Source organism: Pithys albifrons, chromosome 7 (genome assembly GCF_047495875.1).
Source record: "Pithys albifrons albifrons isolate INPA30051 chromosome 7, PitAlb_v1, whole genome shotgun sequence".
Lineage (NCBI taxonomy): Eukaryota > Metazoa > Chordata > Aves > Passeriformes > Thamnophilidae > Pithys > Pithys albifrons.
This window is the reverse complement of record NC_092464.1, coordinates 32,709,694-32,729,213: the sequence shown is the minus strand read 5'-3', so window position 1 is coordinate 32,729,213 and position 19,520 is coordinate 32,709,694. Positions and strand designations below refer to the sequence as shown.

General features: G+C 39.3%; 1 protein-coding gene across 1 annotated transcript; it reads right to left on the bottom strand.

Moving 5' to 3' along the window:
- Window positions 1-839: 839 nt before the first annotated feature.
- On the bottom strand, window positions 840-18,632 carry GPNMB (glycoprotein nmb). Its single transcript, XM_071560922.1, has 11 exons — window positions 18,353-18,632; window positions 13,313-13,459; window positions 12,475-12,618; window positions 11,018-11,197; window positions 9,776-9,934; window positions 8,999-9,307; window positions 7,725-7,847; window positions 6,902-7,004; window positions 5,804-6,009; window positions 4,244-4,331; window positions 840-3,499 (listed from the first exon to the last, which is right to left on the bottom strand). The coding sequence occupies exons 1-11, from the start codon at window positions 18,573-18,575 to the stop codon at window positions 3,346-3,348; spliced, it is 1,836 nt and encodes a 611-aa protein (XP_071417023.1). The 5' UTR covers window positions 18,576-18,632; the 3' UTR covers window positions 840-3,345.
- Between the last annotated feature and the right edge of the window lie 888 nt (window positions 18,633-19,520).

Genomic DNA, 19,520 nt, shown 5'->3' with positions numbered 1-19,520 from the left:
AGAGCACTGGAACAGGCTGCCCAGGGAAGTCAGGATGTCTCCATCTCTGGAGACATTCAAAACCCACTTAGACATGTTCCTGTGCAACTTGCTATAGGTGACCCTGCCTTGGCAGGGAGGTTGGACTGGGTGACCTCCCGAGGTCCCTTCCAACCCTAACAAATCTGTGATTCTGTGTGAATTATAAAGACCTGTAGTGATAAAAGCTTTTAATGTGTGTATGCGGTATGAAGCTGGAGGTGTTGTACTAATAAGTTGTACTAATAAGCTACAGTGGCTAGATGTCTCTTACACAGTTTTGTTTGTTTTCTTTACAATTCCTTTAGGAACTGGTGTCTTTCATTCCTGGTTTCAGCTTCAAAATACTTTTGGTAAGAAAAAAATGCACATCTGATGAGTGTCTTAACTGTGTGCTATAAAATTGTTCCAGAAGGAAAGGAGGGAGAACAAAACAAATGGCTTGAAATAATAGTTCAGTTTTTAAAGTAATTTTTAACAAACTTGTTACCCAGTTGATGTTTCTGTTTCTCTTGACGACATGTTTGAAAATACATTCTTTCTATAAAGATGATATACATTTATATTTGATGTCATTCTTGATGTTATTTCTCCAAAGGGGATGCCTGAAACTTGTCTTGTAACATTTGCTGACATTCACAAATATGTTGTTTGTCAGCCGTTCTTTCCTTTGAAGGACATGAAGTTCATTTGTATGAACTAAGGGTTAAGCAATTCCAGTTGTGTTTTCTGGAGGTAGATACTGTTTTGATCAATATTTAGGCAACTCATCAAGTTGGTTATCTCACAGTATTTCTTTCTGAGAAAAAGCAAATCTACTCTTTAAATTCATTAAATGGTTTATTTGTCAGTGCAGCAGTTATATTCCATTGTATAAAAGTAAGGAAGTATGAAGTAGAAGTCACAGTTGAAAAGGCAAAATCATATCATTAAAATGTAACATTCTGACATGATACTTAAAGGGAGATAGTGCAAGATATTCTGTATACTTAGGTTAAAGAATAAAAAATTCTTAACATATGCCTGAAAGCTGTTTTCTATGCAAAAGCTTAAGATGTCTCAGCTCCTAACATGCAGTGTTTTGCAGAAAAAACATGTTTTCTGCATATAGCCTAGGTCAGTGGCAGCCTGCATCTTCACTGATCCTAAGCTGTGACAGATTTAATGTTTTCATGCTTCTTTACAGGTCATCTTAAGCTTTCCACTAACCCCTGTCCTGCCTCAAGCTAAAGCAACAGATACAAATTACAGTTCTGCCTGACTGATAACAGAGAACATAACATTCAGGCAGTAATTTTTGCAGAAAATGTGTTTTCTGTTTAAGTCAGAAAATAGTCTTAGATGCCCAGTTCTAGTTAGACAATAGGATGTTAAGTATGAGGAAGATGGAACAATAGCAAATACACTGCTTTTAATAATATAACTGAAATGGCCACAAAAGAATTAAAATAATGGGAGAACCTGGACACAGAGGAAGAAAGTAGGCTGTTGAATTTTAGAATTAAAGAACTAATGTCACAGGTATGTTGGAATCTGCATTTTTTAAAATATCCTTAAGCCATTTAAAGGTGCCTGTGGACAATGGGAAGGGGCAGTGAAGACTAGATTCAGATTACAAATGATGAGCATTTGACAGATCTGCTAAAATAGTAGGAAAGTGTGTTTGTGCTTATATATCACCTGGGAACTGAAACCAGGATGTATTTACTACGTTTCAAAACATAGTAAACAAGCTAATTATATTGAAATACAGATTTTCAAAGAATTCAGCATTTAGAAATGGATTGTGTAAGGTCAGGTCTAGCCTCCATTTTGGTTATAACTTTTACTCTTAACACCAGGGCTTTTATGGAACATGAATTATAAAGCATTTCTGATCTGCTTGCTCATGTCTATAAACCTTTTTAGCAGCCTCTAGATTTCTACAAAGAAGATACTGTCCTTTTCTCATCATCCAGTGACTCAGCCTTCAGGAGTTTGCTGCTGGCCTCTCATGTGAAGTGCCACAATGCCAAATGGTGACGCCAGGTCACTTGAGAAAGGCCTCAGGCTGAGGTTTTTTAACATGGAATTGCAGCTAGAGTGAACAAGTGAAGGCACATTGGTTCTGCTTAACTTTGTATTTTCTAAGCTGCATCATGCAAAAGCAGAACTGGAGCATATTGCTTTATTTATATTGGGGTTTTCATTTATTTGATTAAGTGGTCAAAGACAGGGGGATGGACAAGCAAGCAGAAAATACTGTATCTTTACAGCAGGAGAGAGAGAAATGGAAAGAGAAAGGGAAAAGGGAGTTGAATGCTGCCCCTTCCTGTTGGGTCCCTCGTTCTGCTGACCCTTCCTTTGCGTGGGGCACGTATCCACACATCTGCCCTCTGGGGAGTGGTGGTACCAGTCCAGTGGCTCAAGACCAATAGAAACAAAGGAGACAAAGACAGCACCAGCAATTGCATCCTAAGATTTTACATGAGACTCAGAGTAAAAGTTTGCACAGGCAGAGCCAATCCAATAGGCCTCATCTTGTTGCTCGGGTGTCTGTGGTCTAGTTTACAGTGAGACTCATGCACTGGTAGCCATGTCCAGTGGGAAATTAAATGTGTCCAGCTCTGGATTTTGGCCCTGAGGCCAACTGGCTTTTAATGAGCTGCACCCATGCTACTGAACCCTGCAAAACAGGGTGGCTGCTGCCAAAATCCCAGTGGGGACCTGTGCATCTGGTGGTTCCCAGAATCTGGGGTTTGCTTGCTGGGGAGCTGGACTGCCTGGGGCAAGTCTGTGCTAGGACCTCCCGAACAGTGTAACAGTGGCAGCAGTTCAGTGCCAATGCCTGGGAATAGGCCATGGCACGTTTCATTCCACAGATGTAACACGTGCCTGCCCCCCATGTCTCTCTTTCCAGCAAAGACATGAATCCTGCTAAGGCAGTAAGCAGCAATAAAAACTGTTTACAAGTTGGTTGGTTGTTGGGGTTTTTTGTATTTTTTTAAACTAACTTTTTTCCCCTTCCAGATTATGGATATGACTAATTTTGCAAGTTCTTAACCTAGGAGTAAGACAGGGGTGGGGGTGGAGGGCTGTTAGTTGTTGAGAAGAGTTTAGCCTAGATCACAAGCAGGAAAGCAAGTGCTTAAAACTACCTCTTTGTTTTCTACGAAGGACTACTTTAATGTTTCTAATTGCACCAAGCCCCCAAAATAATCATCCCATCTATATATACTTTCACCTTACTCCCCGATTGTTTGGTTTTTAGTAACGAGAAAGCCCCATTAAAGTACAGTTCAATATGAGGTCTGTACTTAATTTTATAGTCAGTGTTAGACTGAAGGTTTAAACAATGCCTGGTTTACTCTTCAGCAGAGGATTTCTCTCAGTGCTATTAGGGAAGAAAATGGCTTTGAAACTGCTGAAGTAAGCAGTTAGTCCCTCCTGCTTCTCTGTTTGTCCTGTGTGTCTCTCAATAGGCTTGTATTGCTTGTATCTCCTGCAAGGAATGTGCACAGTTAGTTGCTGAAAGACATTTAAAAGGAAGCCCACATTTAGCATGTGACCAGTGCATAAGAGTGTTAATCATGTATTCGTCATACATTCTCTCTCCTCCTTCCCTGGTCAATCTCATCTAATGGCTGGCAGCCAGAGGTGGTAGTGGTGACTAGGGCCTGATTAAAGAGAAGGCTCCCTTGCTTAGTGGAGAGCTGTTGCTCCATGGAGGTGTGTTTTTCACCACTGACTGGGAAGAGTGAGCAAACAGTTGGCTTGGGAGACTGATACAGTCTTAAAGTCTCATGAGAAACATCCAAGCTAATAATGTAGTAACATGCTTCTGTTAACTACTGTCCTGCATGCCCAGCACCTTTTCCCCAAAGAGTTTGTCAATTACTTAATGAAGAATTTTGATGATTAATTCTCAATCTGTCAGTCATTTGCAAACACTTATTTTAAGAGTTTTAGAGCACAATTCAATTTCTGCTAGTATTCTTGTTTGAGCTTATGGCCACAGAATGTAATTTTCTATGAAAGTCCTTAACATCTGCCTATTTTCCAATGGTTTTGTGGACTAAGCCAGTAATCTCATTTTCTTGAATATTTGCCAGAATATTAGTGAACTGCAATGATAAAGAAACAAAAATGTAGCTAAAGCAAACTTAAGTTGTTTGATTTGTTGATTTCAGCTCAATATTTTGACAGTTCCTTGAACTGTTTTTAATCATAGAAACCAGCAACTTACTTGTAAAGGACAAATGCCCCAATGGTGGCAAACACTGCCAACAAGCCAAGGAAGACAAAGATACCTTCTGTTGTTCCGGATGATGATCCTAGAGTTCAGAAAGCAGATTGATTAAAAGTTAGCCTCTGCTTTACGATGAGATACATTTTCTAAAGAAAATCCATTTTCACTTGGTCACAGTACAGACTAAAGAACACTTAATGACTCTAATATACCAAGCATTGGAGGTTGATTACTGGCAGGAAGTGGTGCTTTCACAACCTAATCCTTATAATTCTTGGTTCCACCAGAGTATCAGCAAAGTGCCAGCTTTCTCATATGAGCCATGCTGCTCAGACACATGGCTGCCCTTCCAGTATGGAAGGGAATGACAGGCCTTGCTGGCACCCCACAATATGAACCTAGTTTGCTCCTTGCCAATTGTTATGCTAGGGAAATATTTACACTGAGCATAAGAGAAATGCTGGCCAACATTAGATGGGCTCCTCCAGAAGGTGACTCAAAGCAGCAACCTTTCTTAGATCCTAATTCTGCTTTGAATATAGTGGAAGCCCCAAAGTATACAACTTAGCTTTACCCTCTGGAGGAAACCTATGCAGACCAGCCTTGTTGGGCTAAGGACCTCTATGAATACAGTTTTGAAAAATCCTTCTATATCCTTATTTTCACCTTTAGGAGCCAGAATGCTCTTCCAGGTTCAGCACTGGGCCTTAGTCACAGTGAACTGATTTGAGTACACATAAATTTATACATAGATTAAATAAAATCAACCAAAATACTGTGGAAAAATTATTGCAAAGAGTCAGTTGCTTGGCTCATAGTAATTAAAGAGTTCAGAAGAGTCACCAAGCAGAATATTGTAATGGGAAGTCAGGGGGCAATGGAGTGGGAGCAGAAAGACAGCATGACCATTTAGACTTCTGTCTGAGGCTGACTTTAATACATAGTTCTGTCAAAAACTGCTTGGATAGCTATGAGCAAGACACACTGATACTCCTCCAAACAAAGGTAAACCTCCTGTTCTGAAATAGTTACCCTGAGCAGGCTTTGTAGTCAATGGATGTTGAACAGATCTTTTTAGAACCTGATTCATCTTATTCTCATGTAGAAATAGAAACCTAGTCAAGGTTAATGATAGAGGGCCCAGGGCAGCCAAATTTGCTGCAGTCTTTGATTCTATCTCAAGTGAGCTGAATTCCTCTCTATTTCTGCTATTTCTCCATGTGTGGAGTGGGCTGGCTGGCTTGTCCCCACCTGCTTTTCTGTCCAACAGAGTTTTCTGTGTAAAAATACATTATGGCTTAAGAATTGTTCATATTCTGTGATACTGAAGAGTTTGTATAATTACTGTACTCACTGGATCATAAACATAAATCAAACCAAGGTCTAACAACTCAAATTCTTGTAGGGAAATAATCATCTCTTTGTCTTTGCATGGACTCTCACACAAGCTGGCATAGTCTCAGCTGAGGTCTCCAGGTGTAATAAAAAGCCCTGCAGGGAGATGACCTCAGGGAGAAGCTGTTCACAGATGACCCACATCTGCTCTAGTGAACTCACCTCCATTTACAGAAATCAGTGCACTGGCGAGTGCTTGACTTGTGTCATCGCCCAAGGTGATGTTTATACAGTATGTCCCAGGTTCCTCAAAAGATCTCCTGATGGTGAGCAAACATTCATCACTGATGACGATGGGGTCACATACCACACTCTTGGACACCTGGCATGTGGGGTCAGAAACTACTGTGCAGACATCTGTGGGGAGACTGGAATGGGAAGAGAGAACATATTGCATCTGTGGAGTCCCATTAGCCCAGTTCATAGACACATTGCGCTGGTACACCAGTTTTATGCTGGTGCCTGTTGAAATCAGTGGCACTATAGTGATTTAAGAGTGTTTTATTAATACTACACATATTTACACATACCTCTACATTTATATATGTACATGTGGATTTTATATAGAATACATATATAAAATCTATATAATTATCTGCTTGTTCTTTTTATCATTTAACATTTTATGGCGATCACAGAATTACCTGTATGAAATCAACTTATAAAATCCATTACCTTTAATACACATCATTAAAAAAGGAATGCAGATTATTACAAGTAGTATCATGTGCCAAACCTGCCTACTGGCTTAAGAGAGGTTAATTGTTTTCCAGTTGTATTCCCAAAGCAATTCTTATACTTCTTAGTCCTCTTAGCTCTAATCTTATAGGAGCTAGGACTATTTGTGCAATGTTTTCCTATCCAAGAAAATTGCTTGGACACACCCACTTACTCTAAGTGTCAAAAAATCATGTCCAAAAAGAAAAGATTTCTTTACAATTTCAGTAAACTGCTTCCCATTTTACAATAGGTGCTGAAATCTTGTCTTGGCAAGGAAAGTACAGAATTGTTTCTTCTCACAGTCTAGTTCTGTTATTTTTTACAGAGACTTGACATTTGCTCTGAATCCTAAATGCCTGGCAATAACATCTGTTGCCACAGTTTACAAATGAGACTTGTATTATCTTTAGTTCCAATCAAGAAAGGGAAACACTGCAGTTCCCAAATTTTGTTCATACAGCTGTATCTAAGTGCAGGCAGCATTCCAGCACCCAATTATTTTTAAAGAGGGAAGACTGAGAGGCTCATTCACACACTTACCTTCCTTGGCAGGTAACAACAAAGTCAACCAGTGAGTTTTCAGCTTCACTTTCTGTCATCTGGATGCTTGTCATCTGAATAATATTTACCTCAAGGATTCCCTCTGGGAGAGGAAACACATGTCAATTGCAGGGACCCATGACAAGCTCTGAAGTCTGTGTGTACTGAACCTCAAGTGTTTGGCTGATGCTCAGTTCAGGTCTTGTTTCCCATAACCTCCTCCCTCCCTTAGCACTCCTCTTGAAGGGTTTGAAAACTGAGAAATTTCCCAGTGCTTTCTATGAGGTTGCTCCTTTCTGCTCTGCTTTTTTTCCTCCGTTATTATTATTTACTGACTTATTTTACTAAATCACTTCCCACTACATGTGACTTCTGTGCATTCAAAGGTCAGTTCAACCTTACATAAACCCCTTCCCCAGCCCATAAGCTCCTGCTGTGGCAGGTTCAGAAGCTAATGATACAGAAAGTAGTGATATCGTGCACATCCCTATGAGCCACTTTCCAGCCCAAGTGCCTGGAAGCACCATATGTAGCATGGGGTCAGCCATGAGCAGATAACCAGACAAAAGCCCAGCCTTGTGTCTGAAACCAAGGGGCCATAACTTCTGCAATAGGTCCTGGCAGAGTGCATGAAGAAACCAAAGTCTGCCAGTTAGATGCCTGTACATTAATCTTTAAAAGTCTCAGCTATATCCATAAGAAGGATCTTATTGTGGGTCTTATGTATCTGATAAAAAGTTGTCTAAGTAAATATTATGTCTACCATACTTTTTTGTACATTGTTAACGCCATTCCTATATTCAAGTGTTGACCACATCCTTACCTACAACAGAGATACCACTTCTGTAGTATCCATTTCTGTAAATATGGCAACCTCCATCAGGATTATCCTCCACTGGCTCGCCAATGGCAGTAGAGGCTGAGTTAGAAGCAGCTCCAGTCATTACTGTTTTGAGGGAGAAGGAATAGAACAAGCTCTATTTAGGGGTATTCTGAACATGACCATATGTTCCAACTGCCTTCATTTCATAGGTCATTAGTGACTTTGGTTTGCAGCTGTACAGTCATGTATGTATATGTATGGGATCATGGCAACAATCTGTAAAGAAAACACATGTGCCCAGCTGTAGAAACCTGAAGTGGCCTGGGTAGCCTCACTCTAAAAGCCACCTTGCTAGTCACCCATCTCTGTGAAATAAAAGGGAGACTACAAGTTATAATACAATTAAACACTTCTTTCAAATCCCCAAATCAGCTATATAGGAAATCCATAGCCAATAAAAGGTTTAAAATGCTTTCTTTAAAAGCTGGTATTTCCCCATTGCTCTACATTAGAGCTAGTGGGAAAATGAAGAGGGGAAGTGGTGAAAATTATATCTTTCATTTTTCATTCTCACTCAACATTTTGGTAAAAGCACATATTAAAAATAAGAAATTTGAAAAATACAACCACTTTTACAATCTTATAGTAATAGTAGTGTAGCTGAAACTACAGGGCTTTTGCAATCCTTAAAACCCTCTGAGATGATAAACCAATGCTGAACATAATGAAAGTTATTCTGAAATATGATAGCAAATAAATTTAAAGTGGAAAAGCTGTTCTGGGTTAATACCACATGGAAATACCATATTTTTCAATATTACTAAGTTTTTCCAAGTTCAATCCAATCTCATTTAGTTTTGGGTTAATGCAATCCAGAAAGGAACTTGCAAGAGTGTTCTGAAATACTTTACTCAATCTAGTTTTACATCTTACCTCAGAAGATGACCCTGAGCAGGCAAGACTAAAATCTCCTGACCTGGCATGGTAGGGGTTATACAAAGAAACTTACATGTACTGTATGTCCACCTGAAGGAAGACCTCTGTATGCTGTCACTGTGGTGGTAGAACTGGATACAAAATGTGTTAATTGTGTAAGTGATCCCTACCATAGAATCACAGAAGAGCTTATGCTTATTGATTCTGTCTGTAAACCAAATTATGGAGGGTTTGCAGAGCCTTGCAGCTCTTTCATGATGACTGTAAACCTTCTAAAGATATGAACTTAAAATATCAGAATACAGAATTTTAGCATAGCTCCTAATGCCACTGCTTACCTGCTGAGGTGGGCAGTGGTACAGTGGGTGTTATTGGCCTGCAGGGTACAGGTATAATGGCTTGGACAGTCAAATTCAGACTGAAGTTTCCTTGCAGAGTGTAGGTGTGAGATGTAGTAGAACTGCTGGCTACAAATAAGCCACTTCCATCTCCAAAGTTCCACTTGTAGGAGATAGCAGAATTGTTAAGATAGTAGCTGGGGTCATGGATCTTCACATCAAATGTAATTGGTGAGTCTTTGATAAAAATGGAGTCTGAGATGTTGCGGTCATGTTTTTGGAACATAGTCACAAGTGTTGGAATTTTGTCTGCAGGGGAGGGAAAAAAAGTAAATAAATAAATACTGCATAGATACCTGGCTGCAAACAACAAACAGCTCCAAAGTCTGAACAGCAACAATCGGAATGTGAGACATTAGTATCCTTAACACAGGTTTCTACTTTTATTCGATTTCTGATCTGAGAAGTGAATGTCAGAAGGAAGGAGTTACTCAGAAAAGTATGGGAAAAAATGAGGAATCAGAGACATCTGTGGAAGATTGCATTTCCTCCCTTCAATCATTTTTCCTTGCAAAGTAGAGGTGTCACTACTGAGCTAGACACAAAGGTAACTTATGTTACTCAAGGCAATTTACCAGAGATTCCACTTCCATATTAAAAATCTTTCTCACGCCAACGTCCACTTTTCATGCCTGATGATGCTTATGCTGAATTTTTTTAACATCTAAGCAACAAATACTCCCACTATTTTATTACAGTTTATTCCAGCACACTCACCTGTTACAGAGTAAACAGCTTTTGCTCTCGCAACTGGAACATATTCTGCATGCCCTCTCCTATAAATGGACACTGCCATCGCATGTTTTCCAAGAGTGATATTTGCTGTGTTGACTGAAAACTTTGCTGAAGATCGTCCTGTTGTTTGGTAATACTGACCTGAAACAGAGCATGAACTTAATGTTTTCCCCTTCAGGCTAGATATAAGTTGTTTTATGAGAGGTAATATCTCTGAGAATCTTGGATTGTCTAAATCAAAACAAATAGTTTAGAATTCTCTTCCAGTAATCTGGCAGGTGTTTTTGGAGGACTGAATACTTTTACAATGTGTTTACTCCCATTATTTCTGTGTTTTTTCAAAGTTGTCAAAAAGAGGTCCAAAATTCACTTATCCAAGAAAAATTTGCCAAAGCATCTACATCTTTCCAAAGCAATTACAGTACAGTAAGTCACTAGGATTATGTAGTGGATGGTGTTAGGCATTTTAAGAGATCTTGTGTTTGCTTTCAGTGTAGCCAGAAGATACAATACCTTTTACTTAATATCCTAGAACCATTTGTATATATTTGTTTGTCTTTTTAACAGCTGATCCAGGTAAGTAAATACTATCACCTCTACACAGAATTTGGAACATTATTATTATTACTCGTGCTCTGACAATATTGAAAATAATATTGATTTAGCCAAGCGAACTTAGGATACTAAGAATTAATGTGTAGCCAATGGCAGAAATAGCCCAACCTTTACATACTCAGGAGCTGGAAACACTGAAAATCATCATCTGTGACCAGACCAGTATCACACAGTTAGCAGCATTTCTCACCTCCCCAGAGGCAAGAACTGCTGCACCATTAAACTGACAACATACAGCGCTATGTTCTTATAAGTTTAAGAATCTGAAGGGGCAGTGAACAGTCAACAAGTCATCTGATTGACCTGCTCAGACCATCTATTTTCCTAGAAAAGAATCTTGAGTACTACTGAAAGGAAATTAATTTCATTCAGTGGTAATACTGTGATGTAGATTTAAATACAATCTTCTGGTAATGCATCTGGTAATCCAGACCAAAGAGCTGATGGCCTCTCTAGAAAATGGGGAATGAATTCTGTATCTCCACTCAAGAGGGTGGAATCCTTTTTAAAGGCCTTTTATTGAAACATACTTGACAAATGAGTTTCTGTACAAAGTGAATATAAGCCTTGCAGCATCACCCAAACCAAGATATGTGTTGTGGTACTAACCAAATGTATGAAACACGTAGACAAAGTTCCTTCTCCTCCAGCCAGAATGATGAGGGAAAGGTCTCCCATCAGGAAATACATTATGGCTGTGGTTGCTTGTGCAGTTTTCCCAGTCACAGCTGTCTATCCATTCAGTCCAGTTGTAGACATAGACTTGCTGATCCTCAGAAGCCAAAGGGTCTAAGGGTAGAAATAGGATGTGTTCTGGTCAACTGAGAAATGTGCAGAAAGTCAGGTAACAGGAGGCAGTCACTCCAGGTTGTAGGAGTTACTGTACTTAAACAACAAGGTGAAGTGGAGCATTTTCAGACTGACATTCATTTTTTTTTCTGTGCTTTGTTTAGTTTTTAATATTAAAAACAAATTGTTCTGGCTGGGTGTTGTTTTGCTTAAAAGTTTAAAAAAATTTTACTGTCTCATGGTCCAGACACAATATAAAATTTCTTGTCCAACAACTTGCGGTTGAGTACACCGTGGGCTACTGTTTCACTGAACTTAATGTGGCTACCTCAATATTTGGCAAACAGAATCTAAAATTTTAAGTAGAAATAGAGGCCAGGGAAGCACGGTCAGAAAAGTTTTCTATCACACCTTTGAATAGCTTAAACATGAATTTCAGTTCTTTTCTGAATAACAAATAGAAAGTTTCCTCCCTCAAACAGCACAGTAAATATTAAGTAGAGAATGGATATCAGCTGTTAACAAAACAGTGGGCAGTTAAAAAACAGAACTTAGGCTAACAAAAAAATTGCTGATATGCTTTGAAATGAAAATTACTTTGATCAGTAAAAAAATTTAACACGTATGGATTCAGAGGATGAAAGGTACAACAGCGTGTTTTATTCTAGATCCAGCAGCATCAAACACTGGAATTACGAGAGGGTTTTTTGCTCCATGTAACAGAAAACAAGATAAAAAGGTGATCCTCTGAAAAAAATACTATTTGATTTTTAAATTTTTTTGTTTGCTTTTTAATTCCTAAAGTGTGGAAGTACGTTATTTACTCTTTCTTGGGGGTTTTTCAAAATACAGATACTGTTATTGAATTCTACAATTCCTAACTTTCAAAAAAAATCCAAATTTAATAAATTTACAGCTTTATAAGTGTGGAAGAAAACAGTGTGTCTGTGCAATGTTGTGCCTGAACTGAAAAGCAGTAACAGTTCTATTAGGAAGACAAATTAATGTAACTGTTTTGGGAAGGCAATGTTACAGTGATGGTCAATTTTAAATGACCTGGTCATTATGTATAGAGGGGCAGAACACTAAAAATACCACGATCTTCTTAGGAAAGAGACTGGTGTGGCACAAACTAGGCAGGCACAGGTATCGTTACGTTAAAAGCAACGTGGCTGTTGGTCATAGGGTACACCTGTGATACTTTCAAAGCTTCATGACACATTTACACCAGCACCAGGCAGATGTGTGTGTAGTGCAGGGGAATTGCCATTACCTACCCCAGGTACAGTTTCTCTCATATATTATGTTGCCATCACTATCTTCTTTCTGGCACTTAGGAAACTGGAGATTTACAACAAAGGTCACATTGGATCCTACCAGTGCTGGGCTATCACTGTCCAATTTGGCTGTCACCCTTCCTCCTGTTGAAAAGAAAATTGGCCTTCATTGAAATAAAGGATGCATCAGAGAGGAAGCTACTATCAACTGTGCACTATTTACATTAGAAAGGCTTCTAAGGGGTTTCATGCTCCTTAGTCACTTGTGCTTTTATCAAAACTCCAACTTAAAACAATCAGAGGAACTCATCATATCCCCCCCATCACTTACCAGTCTGCCATGAATTTCCTTCATAGAGCTAAGAATAGTTTTCTACATGGGGATCAATATATTCCAAAGGATAACATTTTTGTTTTCTCCCCAGAGGTACAGTCATTGGACCTCAGCTCAGACCAGGTGATAACAAACAGGGTCTTTGCCAAAGCTGTCAAAATCAAGCCTACATGCTCTACTGAGGTAGCAGTTGAAGCTATCTGTCCTCTAGGGCATGTTTCAAATAATGGACTGTCCTATAGACCTGACCATAAATACTTCTCAATAAGTATCAGTGTCTGAGACTAGTAGTCATGGGAAAGCATTTTATGTAATATCTTACCCTTCGGCTTCCTCGGACAACCTATTGGGAATGGTATCAAAGCCAATTGCCTCTAATCTGGTATTCTCTGCAGCAGTAGGTATTTCCCCTATGCAAACACACTACAGCACCTGCACTCTGCAATGAGATGGATTTCCTGCCCATATTTTTTCAGAATCTTTGAAATGCACATGTGTGATCACCTTTCCAGCAGTCCTTCCATCTTGGATCTCCTTCTTCCCAGAAAGGATAAAGCTTTTCATTCCATTTATTTTGATCACTAGACCAGCCTTGTAGCTTCTTGTAGGATGTGGCAGAAGTACTTCCATGGCTCAGCACATCTTGAAACCCTAGAGAGAAAAACAAGCATGCAATGTAATGCCATTTTCCGTCCCACACTATAAAGACATAGTTCTTTTGCTGAATGACCTTCTGATTACAATTATATTCCTGCACTGGTAGAAAACTTATCACCAGTAGGAAGTTAAAGATTTTATCATCTTGGCTATAAACACCTTCATCAACTATAATCAACATAAAGACAATTACACCACTGTCAGACTGACATTTTTTTCCAACTTGCAGTATCGCAAACTTTTCAGAGAAAGAATAAAAAGGTTTGCAACATTTTTACCGAATCAGAGCAATTGTTTATATGAATTTACATAACCCTGCAACAGTTAGACTGCCTGTAAGGAGGTTGCTTGATTTCTGACAGCTTGCCTGGTAATAAGTCTACAAGTAAAAGGCTAACAGGATAAATTCACTCTATGTCTGAGTTGTGCTCTAGTAGAAGTTATGCCAGGAATTAATTTTGACCCAGTGAAGCTTCATTGGCGAGTTGGCTGGTGGCTTGGGTGGGAGGAGTGGAACCAATTATAATAGAAGCTGGTATTTCCAGAAAAGGAAATTTAGAGCTGAATAGTAAATTCAATGTGTTTATAATATAACAACAATAACATATTAGCTTCATGTGTCTTACTTTAAAATGGCTCAGATATTAAATAAGTCGAATAACCTCTTTCTTCTCATCTTACTCAAACTTTTCCCAGGCTTCTAGGATCCCTCTTTAAGTCACAAAGGACATGTAGTGAAAAACAAATTAAATATTCAAGTAACCTGTAGGAACATGTCAGCTACTATAGGATGCCACAAAAATATGTTTGGAAGTAGGCTCAAGGGCAGAGTCCATTAAAGCCTGGAGGCTTTAAGGAACTCTGTCATGTTAATCAGGTAAGGTAACTGCTGAGTGTGCCATTCTGTCACAACACCAAGGAGTTAGGATTTCTGCTTTCCATGGCTTTATTGTAAGTAGCTGATGCAGAATGCTTCTGAGATTTATACCCAAGTGCAACAAAATTCTGGATGACTTCAAGGAAAATGCAGAGACCTGTAAGAACAGTGAGAATGGCCATGTGTTCTTTAAGCTAACTGGCTGTGTTAGAATTTCTCCAAGCTTTGGAAAAGGCACAGAGCAGGTGTAGCCAGTTTAAACGCAGTCTTTAGAGGTGTGTGATTCCTAATTTTACTGCAAGGGAGAGCCAGAGAAACAGTGCTGAAGAAGAGGCAAGAGCTGCCTTCTCTTGATGTTTTATTGTTCAGTGAGATTTCTGCTGGGCAGGCTGGACATGCCCTGGCCAGTTCCATTTCGGCTCTGAACTGATACTGGCAGCTCTCTCCCCAGTCTTGAGGACTGAAAGGTTTGAGGAAAAGAACAGATTTTGCACTCAGAAACATAATCTCCCACAGTCTTTTGCTCTACAGGAACTCCCTGCATTCTCACTTAAATCATTCGAATCAAGTCTTTTCTGCAGATTTAATATATTTTGATGTGAGCAAAGCATAACATCATGACTGGTATTTACTTAATAACCTGTATCACGTGCTGTATTGTTTTCAGTCTTGGTCAGAAGAAGAGTTTGGTAATGTTGTCCTTCAGAAACTTTGCTCAGGAAAAAAACAGATTAGCAACTATAAAAGTACTTCACAAAGGTTTATCAAGTTCAATTACATTTTGGTCATTAATGTGTCGCCTTATTTGAAATAAATGGCATATATTTTTTCATAATTTCTTTTTCTATTCTCTTTGATTTTATCTAAAAAATATTTAATGACTAAAAATGTTTTGATTTTTTGAGATCAAAACTTTTTAATCACTGTTTGTTTTCCCAAAATGCTCAATTCATCAAAAAGAGCTGGATGACTTCTAATTTTATAAATGCTTTTAATTTTGAATTTTCAGTAACAATCCTTGAATTCAGAATTTATTTTCTAGGCCAGCTTTGGTAATAACTGTGGTCCCTGCTGCTAAATCACAAGCTCCTTAGGCACTTCTTTGCCTCCCTGATGTGCTTTGTTTATTTCAATTGAATATAAAACATCTCACAAGCTCCAGGACAAGGCAAAGATGGTTTTAGAGATGAGGAAAGACTTCTGCAATGGTTTCTCTGACACATGGAACTGAAGATTTTCAGTTGCTGAATTTAAAGGAACAAAAAGCTTTAATGTAATTTCTTCTTTAACAATGAAAACCGCTCAAGAACAGATGTTGATCATAATCAGAATTAGAGCAATTCAGTTTGAAATAGACAGAGTAATGTTACACTCCAAAGAAACCTGATTACTATAATAGTTTTGGTGAGGTGATCATAGAAGAAAAAATCTTATACTTCAATTGACTTTCTTGTTTGTCATTCTGGCTTTCATTTTTGTGAAAAATATAGCAAAGATGAGAAGTTCAGTATTTTCTGTGACAGAGCATTAGCCATGTAAGAGACAGTGAAAACCAGTGTTAGGACGGCAGCAGTAAAAAAATGACCCAGTTAAAGAGGATAAAAGTGTATTAGAAAAGTAAAAAGGCTGATGCTAAGGCATCAGACATTAATGTAAACTTCCTAAAGTTTTGTATAGAAACAAAATCAAGGAGGACAAAAAAGAAATTGAGGAACAACTTGCAAAACCACAAAACCTGAAAATTCTTTTTCTCTACACCCCCCCACCCCGAAAATAAAAAGGAAGTGGGAAATCTTGCTGGGAAGTCTAGGGCCAAAGGGTTATGTAGGTACAAAAGAAGCATTCAGGGAAGATAAAGATCTATTATACATTGGTTTACATTTTCATTCATGGAAGAAGAACATAGGAGGTTTCTGTGCTAGAATTTTTCTTTACAACGACAGAGAATCTCCCTCAAAATGAAATGTTGGCACCAAAAACCTAGTTACAGAACAAATCAACAAAATGACAAATTTGTCTAGATAGGATGGCCCAAGTGTGGAAATTATTCAAGAGTGAAATAAATGATCTACTAACCATAGCATGTAACATTTTGCCTAACACTGCTTCCGTGACTGAGAAAAAAAATTTGGCAAATGTGATGGCAGTTTTTAAAAACACTTCCAGGGAAGATTTAGAGGATTACAAAAAGTTTGGGGCTTGAATTGGAAAAATTGGTAGAAGCAGCAATGAAGAACAGAGTTAGCAGATACAGTGCATTAATATGATATGCTGTAAAGGGAGTGCATTGCTCACAAATGTATTCTGAATTTTGCTGAGGGAGACAGAGGGCATGGGAACAAGGCTGACCTGCTTGCTATAGTCTGCTTAAGTTCCAGACAGCATTTGATGAGGTCCCGTGCTGAAGGCACATAAAGGAATTAAGTTACTGTGGGAGAAGAATAAAGGATTTCACATGAATAAATGGTTAGGACATATGAAACAAAAGTTATGAGTAAGTGCTCAGTTTTCTCAATTGTTAAAATAATTTAGAATGTTCATAACCTGGAAAACAGATGAGTAAAGTCTAATCTTCTGAAGTCAGTGCATTAAAGTAATAGAAGAGAGGAGTGCATGAGACTCAATGTCTCAAGAATAAAAGTGTATGAAATTCAGCATAGTTAAATGTAACTTTATTTTGAGAATAAGGGGCTCTAAACTAGCTCTAAACTCAGAGATGAGATCTTATAGCTTTAGAGTTTTGAATGCAGTGCTCACTGGTCGTTGGAAAACTAGGAAAAGGTTAGATAGAGAACAAAGATGAGAATGTCATTAAAGCATTGTATACTTCCACGTCTTCAGTACTGCATGCTGCTCTGTTCTCTATGGCTCAAGCAGAGTATAAGAGAACTGAAAAATTACAGAGAAAGGTGGTGAGGATGCTGCAAAGGGATAGAATTGTTTCCAAATAAGGAACAGCTAAATAGACTATGTCTTGAAGCCTAGAGAAGAGGTGACAGAGGGGAATATAAAAACAGAATCATGAACAGCACAGAGGAAGAGACTGAAAGTACAAAAGTTGAGGAGAATCAAATGTAACCAGCAGGTTCTAAGCGCCTGAAAGATATTTCCTCACGTAAGGCACAGTTAAGGTGTGAAGTGTCTTGTTGGCAGGATGTATGGTGTCCCAAAAATACACACAAGTTGCACTCAAAATGCAAGTGCATGAAGGAATGGAAGAAAGTCTAGTAAAAACTGTTAAATACAATTACTCTGCATCTAACTGTGGCAGTTCTGCTCCTATAAATCATCAGAACTGGGAAAGTGTCCTGACTTGCCCAGTTTTCCATTCAGTACTATTTCCCATTGGAGGCAGGTACAAGGCTAGATGGATGCTCAACTTTTAAGGTCTTTAATTTCCATATGGTAAATTCTGGAATTTGAGTTGAAAATCCCATTTCTACATTCCCAGCCCTGAGCTGAGAGAGTCATCCTAAGACTTGAGTCAAATTGAGAGCCCGGAAAGAAGCAGAAGATCAGCCCAGTCTCTGCCTACAGTGGCTTGCAGATCTAACTCCTTGACCGAGCTACCTGAGGTTGGGGAACCACAGGTCTGGGTGTCCCACTGGGGAGAACTGTCTCTGAGCTGGCCTCTCCCAGCCACAGCTGATCTGAGCAAACTGAAAAACCCACTCTGCACCTGCGTTTTTAGCCATGCTTGAGCTGGGAAAATATTGTTAGAAATTTGTTGACAAGAGCCAAGGCTTAGCTCCAGTCATCTCTGTGTACCTGTAGAACACAGGAATTACATAACTTAACAGTTCTCATCATATTTCTCCAGCTCAGGCACCTTTTCTACCCAGAGCCAGAACTAGGTCCTGAGGTGGAGCTAGCTCTCACCTACTGGTGCCCAGGCATGCCTCCAGCAACCACCACGTGTGCAAGGCTCAGCCAGCTGGGCTGCACTGGCCTAGGACGTCAAGCACGCAGAGGCAGGGAAGGAGAGATGATGGGGGGAAGGAAGCACTCACGTGTGGCAGCAGCACACAGCACCGCTTCGGCCAGGAGCAGAAATCCAAGGTGGTGGCAGACACTGCTCATGGTGCTGCAGACCTGGGTCGGCTCAGCACATGCAGAGGAGCAGCGTGGCCGCTGCCTGCGACAGTAACTCCTCTGGTCCCCACTGCAAAGTGAGAATGAAGTCTCTCCACTGCTCAGCTCTCCGATTAAATGAAGGGCCCCGGGACTCATCATGTGATGGAATTAAGCAGAGATGCATGATTTTGTCTTCAGCTTCTTTCAGCTCATGTGCTTATGACTCACTCCCTTTGCTTTCAGCATTCCCTGGGATTTCTGAGAGACCTGTTTAGAGCCACACCATTTACCTTACAGGCATTTTTATACTAGTTTTGCACTCAGATCAGTTTTTGTACTTAATTTGTTTTTAAATTAGGAACATTTATTTCCAGAAATCCAAATTAACTCTTGCCCCAGCCTGATTTGCAAGTGTTACTGCAACAATTCAGTACATTTGATGAACCCATCCCTACTTAACCATGTGGCTCTCCCCATATGCTGGGCAACAGTTGTAAACTTAGTGGAGAACTGCCAATTCAAACACATCCCTTGACTTGGCTCCTGATCAGAGCTGATTGTTAAAGAAAACGTTATTTAAACATTTAGTGGATACATGTATGTTTCATTCAACCATGGTTAGAGATGCAATTATAAGCCCTGTGTATAGTGATGTCCAGTCAATATCTGGCTCAAAAGTTGCCATGACCCACACACAGACAAGTACTTGATTGTATAAACTTCATAAAATGTAGAGATAAAGGAAAAATAGTCTTGGCCACCCAACTAGAAATGAGATATAATTAATGGGTCAAGAGGAGCAGTGTAATACAAGCAAACTCTGCACTTAATGGTTCCAATTCAGGTTCAATGGGCTTCACCAGGTGTCCTTCTGCAGGCAGTGCAGCAGATGAATTTTGCCACAGCCCTGATAGCCTTGTGTAGTTTTTTGCTGTTGTTTGCAGCAAAGAACAAGCTCTGGTGAGAGGACATGGCATAGAAGCAAGTTACAGTCCTCAAGAGAGAATTTATTAGTAGTTTCAGAGGTCCCAAAGTATGGCACTCATGACTGAGGCACTGGCTAGCCAGAAACTAGGAAGTTGAGCAACACTAAACCATTTTTAT